Here is a 13,631-nt window from a genome sequence, read left to right as displayed (position 1 = left end):
GTGCTAAGGGAGCTCTGGTGGTGTAGTGCCTATGGCATTTGACTGCCAACCAGAAGGCTGGCAGCTCAAACCCACCAGCCACTCTTCAGAAGCAAGATTGAGCAATCTACTTCCATAGTCATACCGCCTTGGAAACCCAAGGAGGGGTCACTATGAGTTGGACCCAACTCAATAGCAGTAAGTAAGGAAAACTCATAAACAATCTTCTTCCTTCTCATTTTACAATCTAGCTTTCCAGAAAACAGAACAAAACAACATATTTTAAAATAGATGAATAATTTCTACTTAAGCTATTTCCTGAAAAATTTTGTGATGTCAGAAAATTATCATTACTTTTCCACATGTGCAAACTTTAGATTCAAAACTGGAGTTCCTTTGGCCAAAACTTAACTCATCTGAGATAGCTTCTCTAGGTTTAATAGCAATGGTTTTCTTTAGAGCCCAAATCAAAAAATACCCCAAACGTGTTGCCATTGAGTTTGAATCACTGGAAAACTATAGGACAGAGTGGAACTGCTCCATAAGGTTTCCAAGGCTATACATCTTTAAGGAAATAGACTCACATCTTTTTCCCATGGAGTGGCTGGTGGTTCAGATCGGCAACCTTTCAGTTAGCAGCTGAGCAAACGTTTAATCGCTAGCACCACCAGAGCTCCTTTAGAAGGATTCTTCAGAAAGATCGTAAAAAACCTTTAAAGTCTGAGCTTAAGGACTGATAGCATATTTTGGCACTACATATAAATGATGCTGACTCTACTCAGATCTTTCCATAAATGTTTTAATACACAGAAGGCTCATCTTAATCCATTTAAATATTTAAATTAATATGGATCTGAAAATGTCCTCAAATATCAGTTGCTAAGGGGCAAGAAGTATCTTTTGAGTCTGATTCATATCACAAATGGCAGGGTTCTGTGCTTTAATTGTATAATAAATACCATTTGATGCTCTGGTGGTGTAGTGTTGAAGGCATTTGGCTGCTAACCAAAAGCTTGGTGGTTTGAACCCACCAGCTGCTCTTCGGAAGAAAGATGAGGCAGTCTGCTTCCATAAAGATTTATAATCTTGGAAACCCAATGAGGGTCACTCTGAGTAGGAATCTACTCAATGGCAGTCAGTGACAAAAGGTGCTCTGATGGCATAATGGGTAAGACATTTAGCTGCTAACCAGGCTGGCAGTTCAAATCCAATAGATGCTCCATGGGAGGAAAATGAGGCAATCTACTTCCATAAAGATATGAGCTCTGGTAGTAAAGTAGAGAAGCTCTGGTGTCATAATGCCTAAGGCATTTGACTGCTAACCAGAAGGCTGGTAGTTCAAACCCACCATCCACTCCTTGGAAGGCAGATTGGGCAATCTACTTCCGTAGAGATACTGCCTCAGAAACCCAAGGAGGGGTCGCTATGAGTCGAATCAAATTGATAGCAGTTAGTTTGGTTGTTTTTCTTTCTTTTTCGGTGGTGGTATAAGGGTTAAGGTATTTGGCTGCTAACCAGAACATTGGTATTTGAACCCACCAGCCGTTCTGTGGAATAAAAAAATGAGGCAGTCTGCTTCCATAAAGATTTACAGCCTTGGAAACCCAATAGGGGTTGCTATGAATCAGAATTGACTCAATGGCAGTGGGTTTTTTTTGGTTATATTTATGTTTAAATATAAACACTCATATATATTTATGTGATTAACATACACACACACACACACACACACACATATATATACACACACACACACTATCATGCAAAATGTTCCAATTTTTACTTTTATTATTATTCTAAAAACGTAAACCTTAGTTAGGAAAGACTTAACATTTTCCATAAGGACGCTAAATAACAAGCAGCCCATGTGATCTTCTTCATTAAGCAACACAGCACTGAGTTCTCTACCATTCCTGCTGTGCTTTTGCACAGCCAGGAGCTTCCCCACTGACCCACAGCCTGCGTCGAGTAATCATTCCTGACTCCTGGGCCCCAGGAACAGGAGAGAGAAAGGAAAGAAAGAAGTCAAAGACACTAACTCAATCACACGCTGTGCTTTACATGTTTTAAAACAACATTATATACCATGAAACAATTAAAGGAAAAGGAAAATAATTCTTCTCACATCTTACTGATGCATTAAAGAACAGTTTAGAAGATGCTTACCTGTTGCTCCTGCTTTTTAGCAGCACCAAGTTCTGATAGTGACATGGTGAGCTTCTCCTGCTGTTCTGACAGGTATTTCTGATAGAGGATTAAAAGTTCTTGGCATTCTTTATACTGTAGCTGAAGAGGTGAGATTGCAAATTAAGGGAAAAAACTTCAAAAACTAATTCATTCTGCATCCATCAGTACTGCTTTCCAGGTTCCAATAGATAAGGCAGAAGAAAAAAACAATGCAACCATATTTGGTGAGAAAACAGGTGAGTGTAGTCTTCAAATGAACAACTGTACATGTAGCCCAACAAGAATCATGAAAAATTAATTCACAAAGACAGTAGCAATGACCATCTTATCTAAAGAGAAAGTTAAAAACAAATGCAAGGATCACGTATGAAAATTAACCCCAAATAGATCGACAACCTAAACACATGAGCTAAAACCATGAAACTCTAGAAGAAAATATAGGAATAAATCCTCAGGACCTAGTATTTGGCAATGGATCCTTAGACACAACAGCAAAATCATGAGAAACAAAAGAAAAATGAACTTCATCAAAATAAAAAAACTTTTGTGCCTCAAAAGACAATATTAAGAAAGTAAAAAAGATGACTTATACAATGAAATATTTGGAAATCATATGTGGTAGGAATTTAATATCTGGAATATATAAAGAACTCCTACAACTTAACACCAAAAGGACAAACAACTCAATTAAAAAATGGGCTAAGGACTTGAATGCACATTTCTCCAAAGAAGATATGCAAATGGCCGGTGAGCACACAGAATAAGATACATGCTTACCATCATTAGGAAAATGCCAATCAAAACTATATTGAGATACCACTTCACATCTACTAGGATAGCTATTTAAAAAAAAGGAAAATAAGTGCTGCTGAGGATGTGAAGAAACTGAAACCTTCATTTACTGCTGGTGGTACTGTAAAACTGTGCAGCTGCTATAAAAATAGTGCAATTGTTCCTTAAAAAGTTAAACACAGAATTACCATAGGAAGCAATGCTACTCCTAAGTATATACCCAAAAGAACTGAAAGTAAGGACTTAAACAGATACTTGTACTCATTGAAGCATTATTCACAATGATGCAAAGGTGGAAACAACTCAAATGTCTATCAACATTTGGATGGATAAACAAATATATACACACACACACACACATACATACAATGGAATATTACTCAGTCATAAAGAGAAATGAAATTCTGATACATGCTACCTTGAACCCTGGATGAACCCTGAAAACATTATGCTAAGTGAAAGAAGCTTGACACAAAAAGTCATATATTGTATGATTCCATGTATATGAAATATCCAGAATAGGTAAATCTATAAAGAAAATAAAGCAGATTAGTGGTTGTCAGAGGCTGAATGGGAGGGGGAAATAGGGATGTGCAGTACCTAATGGATGCAGTTTCTGTTTGGGCTGACGACAAAGTTTTGGAAACAAACAGCTGTGATGGATAAAACATTTGGATAAAAAGCATGGTGAGTGTGACTAGTGTCATGAGTTATACACTTGAAAATGGTTAAAATGGCAAATTTTATATTACATATATTTTATCACAATAAAAATAATTGTAGTCACATGCAATGATATTGGGCCCCTATCTTGCATAATATACAAAGACTCAAATGTAAGAGTGAAAACTGTAAGACCCTTAGAAGAAAACACAGGCACAAACCTTTGTTACCTTTATGTCTTAAATATGACACAGAAAGCACAAGAAGTAACAGCAACAAAAAGTAGGAAACCTGGACATCAAAATTAAAACATCTTTTGTTTCAAAGGATACTATAAGAAATTGAAAAGTCAACCCACTGAATGAGAGTAAATACTTGCAAATCATATATCTGGTAAGGAACTTATGTCTAGAATATGTAAGACTTCTTAGAACTCAACAGTAATATTAACTCAATTAAAAAATGCACATGGGACATTAGTAGACATTTCCCCAAACAAAATCTACAAATGACCAAGAAGCATATGCAAAGATGCTCAACATCAACAGCCATTGTTGTTGTTGTTGTTGTGATGTGCCCTCGAGTCGGACCCAACTCATAGCGACCCCTCCTTGGGTTTCTGAGGTGGTATCACTATGGAAGTAGATTGCCCAACCTTCTTTCCGAGGAGTGGCTGGTGGGTTTGAACCGCCAGCCTTCTGGTTAGCGGTCAAGTGCCTTGGGCACTATGCTATCAGAGCTCCTTCAACAGCCATTAAGGAAATGCAAATCTAAAAATACAGTGAGAGTCCACTCAACATCTACTAGAAGAGCTATAATAGAAAGACCAACAATGAAAAGTGTTGACAAGGATGTAGAGAAATTAGAACTTTCATACATTGCTGGTGGGAATGTAAAATGCTTCTGCCACTTTGGAAGACAATTTAGAATTTCCCAAAAAAGGATACATAGAATTACTATATTGACTCAGCAATTCTACTCCTAGGTATATTCTCAAAAGAAATGAGTTCACACAAAAATTGCTACATGCATATTCAGACCCTCATTATTCATAATACTGAAGAAAGTACAAACAACTCAAATGACCATCAACAAATAAATGGATAAGCCAAATCTAGTTTACCTAGACAATGGGATATTTATTATTCAGCTATAAAAAAAAAAAAAATTGAAGTACTGATGTATGCTGCAATGTAGATGAACCCTAAAAATTATGCTAAATGAAAGAAGGCAGACAAAAAAGGCCACATATTGTATGATTTCAGTTGTATCGGATGTCCAAAAGGCATAACTATGTAGACAGAAAGTAGATTAATGGTTGCCAGGGGTTGGGTGTGGGGGAATGGGGAGTGATTGATTGCTAGTGGGTATGGATTTTGTTGCTGGGGGAGGGGGATGTACTGAAAATGTTCTGGAATAAGACAGTGGTGATGGTTTCACTGCTTTGTGAATATACTCCAAACCAATGAATCGTACACTTTAAAAGGGTGAATGTTATAGTATATGAATCATCGCAATAAAGTGGTTATAGTAATGAAAAACAGACCTGGGGTTAAACCAGACATTGTTCTGGTTAAGAATCACTGCTGCCTTATTCACACAGAAAGTTCTAACTATATTCAACATCAAGGGATTATCATTAGGTTTCTGCCTTGTTTGTTTGGTTTTGCATAATGTCAGACATTAATGTTTCATAAATAAAACTATCACCAGGGAATATTCTACCCACATATCTCCCTCCATTTTTTACAGTTTGTATTACAGGATGAAAAACATGGCAACCTAACTTGTGGTATTCTCTCCCACAGCAACTCCAAATTTGCAAAGTGCTCAAAATTGGAAGGTCACCTAGCCACCTAGGTCAGGTGTCTGAAAGGCAGATATTTCTATGCAAGAGATAGTTTTGTTCTTTACCTCTCACTATGGTAACTTCCTCCCCAGGTACCATTTTTTTCCTTCAGATCATATCTGAACCTCCCCTTTATACTTAATTATATATGCTCTACTGGTAGAAGAATTATTGTCCAGTGAGATTATTCTGTATAAATACTTTTAAATAAGTCATCATGATGAAGGTTAGGAATAGTATTTTTTAAATAATAACCTAATCAATGCTTCTGAATAGATACCTCTTCTAGTAAGTTTTACCCTTCATGACTACATAAATAACCAACTGCTTCATTAATTTCATTATTAACCTTTAACAGACACACACACACACACACACACACACACAAAGGAACCAGTGGGTTATAGAAGAGGAGCTGGTTTTCAATTAAAGAATAGGTGACGAAACTCAAAGAATGCATTAATTAGAAGAGGTTGTCTGGATACTCAGCGTCTTTTAAAAGACAACAATAGCAATGGTATAAACAGTGATCTAAATAAGCTAATAGGTCTTCAAATTCAACCGAGCCCATGTCAGACTATCCTACTTTTACATTTGTATGCTTTTTGTCAGCAAACTCCAAAAGACAGGAATGATTTGTGGTGGTCCCAAGAGTCTCTGCCAGCTATGATATATATAAAAAGAATTTTTTATTCTAGCTGTTACCATAGGCAGTAATGTTTATAGTAGGTGAACATATTAGCCTGGACACAGAATATGAATTTTACTTATGAGAAAGCCAGTGCAATTATACAGCCTAAGAGTTAAATGTCAGCATTTGAAGACAAATTATAGGCCAATTCATTTAAACACATGCTATGTGGAAGCATATAGAAATAGGCAGACTAATCTTTATCAATTTTTTATATCTTTCTTAATTCATCAGATTTCAAAACGCCACTCCCCTCCCCCTCCCGCAGATTACTCCCCAGCACAATGAGACTTCAACCCTCCACTGGAGAGAGAGACTTATGTTAGGAAACTGTGGGTAAAATGCCTTCTTCATTGATTGGTGGGGGCAAGGGGTTACAATGAAAGAAAATATGTTGGCAGTGACCATCTTATATGTGGTGTTTGAAGACATGAGAGAAGGTAAGGTTGCCAAGGAGTGTGCAAATTTCATTCGTTCATTCATTCATTCAATAAATAAACTCCATAAGGGCAGGTAAATACACCTTAAGGTCTGGTACTGTACTAGATGCCAGATATGCAATGATGAACAAGACCAACACTGTCTCCTGCAGTGAGTTTACTGTCCAAAAAAGTCAGGCAGGTAAGCAAACATGTATTTAGAATAACAAATTATAAAAATAATGACATCTCATAGTGCTATAAGAGCACTTCCTAAGGCAATTTAAATGACTGAGGAGCCAGAAAAAGTCTGTTGGAGAAAATAATATTGAAGAAAATCAGCATAACACGACCAAGATAAAAGAAGACACTGAGAGGTACACAAAAGTAAAAGGCATTAAGGGTAAACAAAGTACATAAAAAATCCTGAAAAACAGTAATAACAACAATAACTTACGAGTGGATACATAGGTAGATATGCAAACTGAACAGGTATGTGATGGCATATGGAAGTACAATCATGTGCATATATAGGTTTGGCAGTAGATATTTCTACATACATATTTCTATGTGCTATAAATATATTCATTTGATAGAACATTCAGGAAAACTTCTTAGCCATAACCAAATACTTCGTGGGACTCAGTTACTGGGCTTGAGGGCTAGGGACAATAGTCTCAAGAGACATGTAGGTTAAATGCCCATAAAGACAATGTTCTACATCCTGCTTTGTTGAGTAGCAACTGGAGTCTTAAAAGCTTACAAGTAACAATCTAAGATACAACTACTGGCCCCTTCCTGTCCAGAACAAAGAAGAGTGAAGAAAACCAAAGGTTCAAGGGAGCAATCAGTCCAAAGGACTAATGGATCACTTGAGTCACAGTCCTGACAAGCCTGACATCAGAAGAACTAGATAGTGCCTGGCCATCACCACTGACCACTTGGACTGGGATCACAATGGAACATGTGGACAGAGTGAGAAACAAAAATGTAGAACAAAATTCAAATACATTAAAAAAAAAAAAAAAAGACCACATTTACTGCTCTGGTAGAGACTGGTGGAACCTTGGAGACTATGGTCCTTAGACAGCCTTCAAACTCAGAACTGAACCTACTCCTGGAGACCACCCTGCAGCCAAATAACAGGCAGCCCTATAAAGTGAAAAGAACACCTGTGAGGAATGTGTACCTCAGAACATTCAACTATATGAGACCAAAAGGGCAGCATTTGCCCAAAAACAAAATATAGAAGGTAGGAAAGCTGGATGAATAGCAACAGGGAACCCAGGGAAGAAGTGGGGAGAGTGCTGACACATCGAGGAGATGGCAACCACAGTCAGGAAACAAGGTACATATAAATTATTGAATGGGAAATGCATTTGCTTTATAAACTCACCTAAACCACAGCATAATTTAAAAAAAAAAAAGGAATGTTGAAACTGCAAGAACAGGGTAGATGTAACTGCAACATGTAAAGGGTATGTAGAGAAAAAGGAATCAGTAGAAAGTATAAAAACCAGTTTAAGAAAAAGAAGAAGACAAGACATTAAAGAAGAAAGGAAAGGAGCTTTAAAAAGAAGATGTAGTCAACTGTGTCCAGTGCTGAAGAGATGTCATGTCAATTAAGGACCCAGACAGAGTTGAGGGGATCTGGCACCAAAGACCCTTTACCAGGATACAAGTTTAACATTACTTTGGTATTCTCCTTTCTCTCACTTTTAAAATAAGAGCTGAAAAGTTGTTCTATTTTCCCTGCAGAGAGAGAGAAGCTTCAGAAATGAGAGATGCTTTACTCAGGACCACCATGACATAAAAACAGCTGACCATCTGGCTCAAATTCTAATGTAATCCAATAGTCGCAAGACGCACAAGGAAATACAGATCCCTAAGATTTTCTTTTCTTTTTTACTTTTTAATCGTGATTTGGGTGAAAGTTTACAGAGCAAATTCACTTTCCATACAGCAGTTCACATACACTGTGTCTCATGACATTGACTACAATTTACCACAATGCAACAGCTCCTCTCCCACTTCCTCCCCATAGTCACCTCTTCCCTGTTTCCTTCCCTCCATGCACTCCTGCCCCCTGAGCTGTCTCCCTGGGCATACACAGCCCTTCTATTCTATGATTGTTCTCTCCAAGGAGTGTATCTACCTAGTACAAATGTTCACCTCATATGCCTATCTTTTGCTTGGCTGGAAGCCACAGGGGTAGGTTCAATTCCAGCCCTAAAGGGCAGCTAAGGGCCATAGTCTCAGTGGTTCCATCAGCTCTATCACACCAGCAAACCTGGTCCCTTAAAAAAAAAAAAAAAAAAGATAGTGAATTTTGTTCCACATTATTTTTCCACTCTACCCAGGATCTCCTACATAGATCCCCCTCCGATTGGTTCACAGTGGTAGCTGGGCACCATTTAGTTCTTCTGGTCTCATAGTCACATAGGCTGAGGTAGATCCCTAAGATTTTCACAATGACAGGCAGTCCCTTTACTCTGAACACCTCTACCTCATGTAAAGACAGCATATACTGTTTATTCTGCTTAGAACGTTCTTTCTGCACCTATCCTTTGTAATTTCATTTTCATAGCATCACTTCCTTCAAGCTTTCACTGACATTCCAAGCAGAATTAAGCAATTTTATTACAGTAACTATCAAATAACTATTATTTGATTATATCACCATTGGCTGAAGTGGCCTGTGTGCTCCTGAAAATCACAGGCTACTAATTTTGGTATCTCTGTAGCAAACAGCAGGTACTTTATAAATGATAGAGGAATAAATATAGGAATGAATAGAAGAAAAGGAGTCCTTGTTTAATTCTATGTTAGCTTTCTGTTTGTAATTGAAAAAGACCACAGATAGCCTGTGAAGCCTTTTTAACAAAGAAGATTTCTAAAAGCTACTGATTCATAACAAATTGTGGATAACATTGAGAAGAATGAGAATTCCAGAACACTTAACTGTACTCATGAGGAACCTGTACATAGACCAAGAGGCTGTCATTTGAACAGAACAAGGGAGCTGGGGTAGCATAGTGGCTAAAGCACTTGACTGCTAACCAGAAGGCTGGCAGTTCAAACCCACCAGCCACTCCTTGGAAGGAAGGTTGGGTAATCTACTTCCGTAGTGATACTGCCTCGGAAACCCAAGGAGGGGTCGCTATGAGTCGGGGCCGACTCGACGGCACATAACAACAACAACAGGGGAGACTGCATGGTTTAAAATCAAGAAGGGAGTGTATCAGGGTTGTATCCTTTCACCATACTTATTCAATCTATATGCTGAGCAAATAATCCAAGAAGCTGGACTATATGAAGAAGAACATGGCATCAGGATTGGAGGAAGACTCATTAACAACCTTAGACATGCAGATGACACAACTTTGCTTGCTAAAAGTGAGGATGACTTGAAGCACTTAATGATGAAGATTAAAGACTACAGTCTGCAGGATGTATTACACTTCAATATAAAGAAAACAAAAGTCCTCACAAATGGACCAAAAAGCAGCATCACGATAGATGGAAAAAGATTGAAGTTGTCAAAGACTTCATATTAGTTGGTTCTACAATCAACGCCAATGTAAGCAGCAGTCAAGACATCAAAAGACGTATTGCGTTGGGCAAATCTGCTGCAAAAGACCTCTTTCAAGTGCTGAAGAGAAAAGATATCTCCTTGAAGACTAAGATGTGCCTAACCCAAACTATGGTACTTTCAATTGCCTCATATGCATGTGAGAGCTGAACAATGAATAAGAAGACCCAAGAAGAGTTGATGCTTTTGAGTCATGATGTTGGCGAAGAATTCTGAAAGTATGGTGACTGCTAAAAGAACTAACAAGTCTGTCCTGGAGGAAGTGCAGCCAGAATGTTCCTTGGAAGTGAGAATGGCCAGACTTCATCTCACCTACTTTGGTCATGTTGTCAGAAGGGACCATTCTCTGGAGAAGGATGTCATGCCTGGTGAAGTGGAGGATCAATGAAAGAGGGGAAGGCACTAACAACATGGACTGACACAGTGGCTGCAGCAGTGGGCTCAGGTATAGTGGGGATTGTGAGGCTGGCACAGGACCAGCAGTGTTTCGTTCTGCTGCACAGAAGGTCGCTATGAGTCATATACTTGACAGCATATAACAACAACAAAACAAAAATTGACTCATTAAAAATTTTAAATTGTTTTAATCTCATAATATCTGCCCATCTTAAAGCAAGAGTGGTTTCAAACCATGTCATATTCCTCACTTCACATCATTTCCTTTTCTCCCCCTTTAAAAAAAAGTGCTCATTTTCTAAAATAAAAAATAAAAAGACTCTGAGGTCTAACCTGTAGATCTAATTTGTTACTCAATATAACATTGTTGTTGTTGTTATGTGCTGTTGAGTCGGACCCAACTCATAGTGACCTTTCCTTGGGTTTCCAAGGCGGTATGACTACGGAAATAGATTGCCTAACCTTTCTTCTGAAGAGTAGCTGGTGGGTTTGAACAGTCAGCAATGTAACATATGCATTTCAAAATGGACTGTGGGTAAAAGAAAAATGGATTCCAAGAAGAACTGGTAGCAGAGCTAGACAATTTCATGAGACTGTTCCCATCCTTATTAAGTTGTGATCTGTGCTGTAGTACAACCTACTGATGACACAAGTCTGAAAATTCTCCTCTAATTAAAAGCGAAATTGATGGAAAATTCAGCGCAAGGCCCCAGTGTTGTTCTTCTTCCTGATTAAAGTACTTGGGTGAGGAGGGGAACAAACATCCCCAAAACAAACAGGAGAAAATGAAAGTTCTCAAGATGCTTACATGGAAAGAAGACTCAAATGTCTCACCCAACATCTTCTGAACTCAACTCATTCTGCTTGTACAACGTCAACAAAAAATGAGTCATGGAAAGATAACTAATTAGAGGCTTTAACTTCCTCTTTCAGAGTGTTCTAAGCTTTACTGTCCCTACCTTGATATGTTCTTGCAGAGTCAAAACAATCTGAGGCATAATGGAGCCAAAATGCTTCAGATTTTGTGTTTTGCTCAGATTTTTGGATCCTGTGGCTTTTCAGAAAAAAGCCTACACCAGGTTAATTTCTCCAACTTTAAATGTAAGTTATTTAAAAGTTCATATACAGCTATCCTAAAAAGTACATTATCAATGTGCCAGATAGAAGTTTTACTTCCTCTTTAGAGACTCTTTTCACATAATACTCTAACAATAGTACATTTTCAAGCATTCATGGTAGATGTTAAAGACAGGGTTGCAAAAACATTTGCATTAAAAGCCTTGCATTTTCTCTTGCTTCTCATCTCCTTAAATATTTATCTTTTGTTTAGAGGTTCTATACTATTTCAACTAGACCTAAGGGAGAAATTTTTCCTTTATATTTTTTAAATAAGTTCAGCCTTTTTTGAGCTAAAGGAACTAGACCAGAATAGGAAAAAGGTGTTACTCCAGCTCTCCCTGCTCTTTCCCTTCACAAGAAGTTACTTTTTTAGGTGAACTGCCTAACAGTTATTAACACGTGAAAATTTCTAATTTCAAAAAGGGTAAATTTCTGACAACACAGATTACCACAAATGGTCTGAACACAGAGCTCTTTAGACCCTGTAAGGCTGATAAGTGAAGCTGTGTGTGTAAAATTTTGTGAAGCAGAGCTAAATGCACTCCAACCATGAGGAACAACAGGCAAAAACCTCCTTCAAGAGAAGTCATCTCATTTGGTCCCTACACCTTTCAAGCAAAATTATTCTTGTCTTTAAAATAAATCCCTCCATGAGCTAGCTATCCATTTCAAAACACAGATAATTCCCTCTCTTCATACTCCTATATTTTTCTACTTGAATTATTTGTGTTACTATGTAATCCCATTAATTTCTTAGTGGAAATGTAAACTGAGTCTAGAGGTCCCTTAATCCTCTCTTTTCGAAACTAAGTAATCCAGTCGCATTATGCTTTCCTCATATATTTCATCATCTTCCGGCTCTAAGATTTTTGTACTTGTCATTTCTCCCTTCTTCAAACTGCTCATTAGAGTGTCATTTCTCCCTTCTTCAAATTGCTCATTAGAGTGTCATTTCTCCCTTCTTCAAATTGCTCATTAGAGTTCTCTTGTAAGATGCAGATACTACTACCACTACCTATCTTAAACATTACCTTGTATCTGAGAACAGCTCAGTATAACTGCTACTTAGAGGTAGAGCTGGGACACTTTTAAGTGTTTCAAAGGCACTCTAATTTAATTCTCATTGAAATGAAATAAAACTCATGAGGTACTATTCTTATTTTGAAATAAGGAATTGCAGTGTATAACAGTTAACCATTTACATAATGTCACCCTGTCAGTGACCTGGGATTAAAGTACTAGAACCATCAGACCAATCTTTCTTTTTTATGTTTAAATTAGCTTTACAGAAATATAGTTCATATACTATAAAATCCATTCATGAAAACTGTAAAATTCAACATTTTTAAAGTATATTCACAGATATGTACAACTATCACCACAGTTTTATTTTCATCACCTGAAAAGATATCCCATACCCTTTTGCTACTGCATCCCTATTCCTCCACCTTACTACTCAGGCCAGGCCTAAGCAACCACTAATCTTTCTATGAATACACAGATTTCCCTATTGTGGACCTCTATATAAATGGAATCATATAGTATACAAAATTATGTGACTGGTATCTTTCAAGGTTCATACATGTGTTAGCATGTATTAGTCCTCCACCCATTTTATGGCTGAATAATATTCCCTTAAGAGAGACAAACTTGTCAGTCAGTTTGTCGTACTATTGTGGCTTGTGTGTTGCTGTGAGGCTTAAGGCTGTGCCACCAGTGTTCCAAGTACCGGCATGGTTACACACAGTGTGCAGGTTTCAGTGCAGCTTACAGACTGAGACAGACTAGGAAGAAGGAAGAGGCCATTCACTTCTCAAAGAATTGGCCAGGGAAAATACAAAAACGACAAGGAGGCCACATGTTCTGACCTCCTCTAACCCTACAAGGGGAAGGCAGGATTACCAGCAGTAAACCAAGGCCTATTACTACAAGGCCAGACATGCT

General features: G+C 37.8%; 1 protein-coding gene across 1 annotated transcript in view; it reads right to left on the bottom strand.

The window, feature by feature from the left end:
• Window positions 1-13,631, bottom strand: part of KIAA1328 (KIAA1328 ortholog) — a 500,809-nt gene that overhangs the window by 298,006 nt on the left and 189,172 nt on the right. Inside the window, exon 6 of the mRNA XM_042781630.1 lies at window positions 2,146-2,273. Within this exon, the coding sequence (XP_042637564.1) occupies window positions 2,146-2,273 (128 nt within the window). The remainder of the gene's footprint in view (window positions 1-2,145; window positions 2,274-13,631) is intronic.

Source organism: Orycteropus afer, unplaced genomic scaffold, assembly GCF_000298275.1.
Source record: "Orycteropus afer afer isolate SDZICR_OR568_19922 unplaced genomic scaffold, OryAfe1.0 scaffold00141, whole genome shotgun sequence".
In the NCBI taxonomy this organism is placed as follows: Eukaryota; Metazoa; Chordata; class Mammalia; order Tubulidentata; family Orycteropodidae; genus Orycteropus; species Orycteropus afer.
The sequence above is the reverse complement of the archived record's forward strand: the minus strand, read 5'-3'. Positions and strand labels throughout refer to the sequence as shown.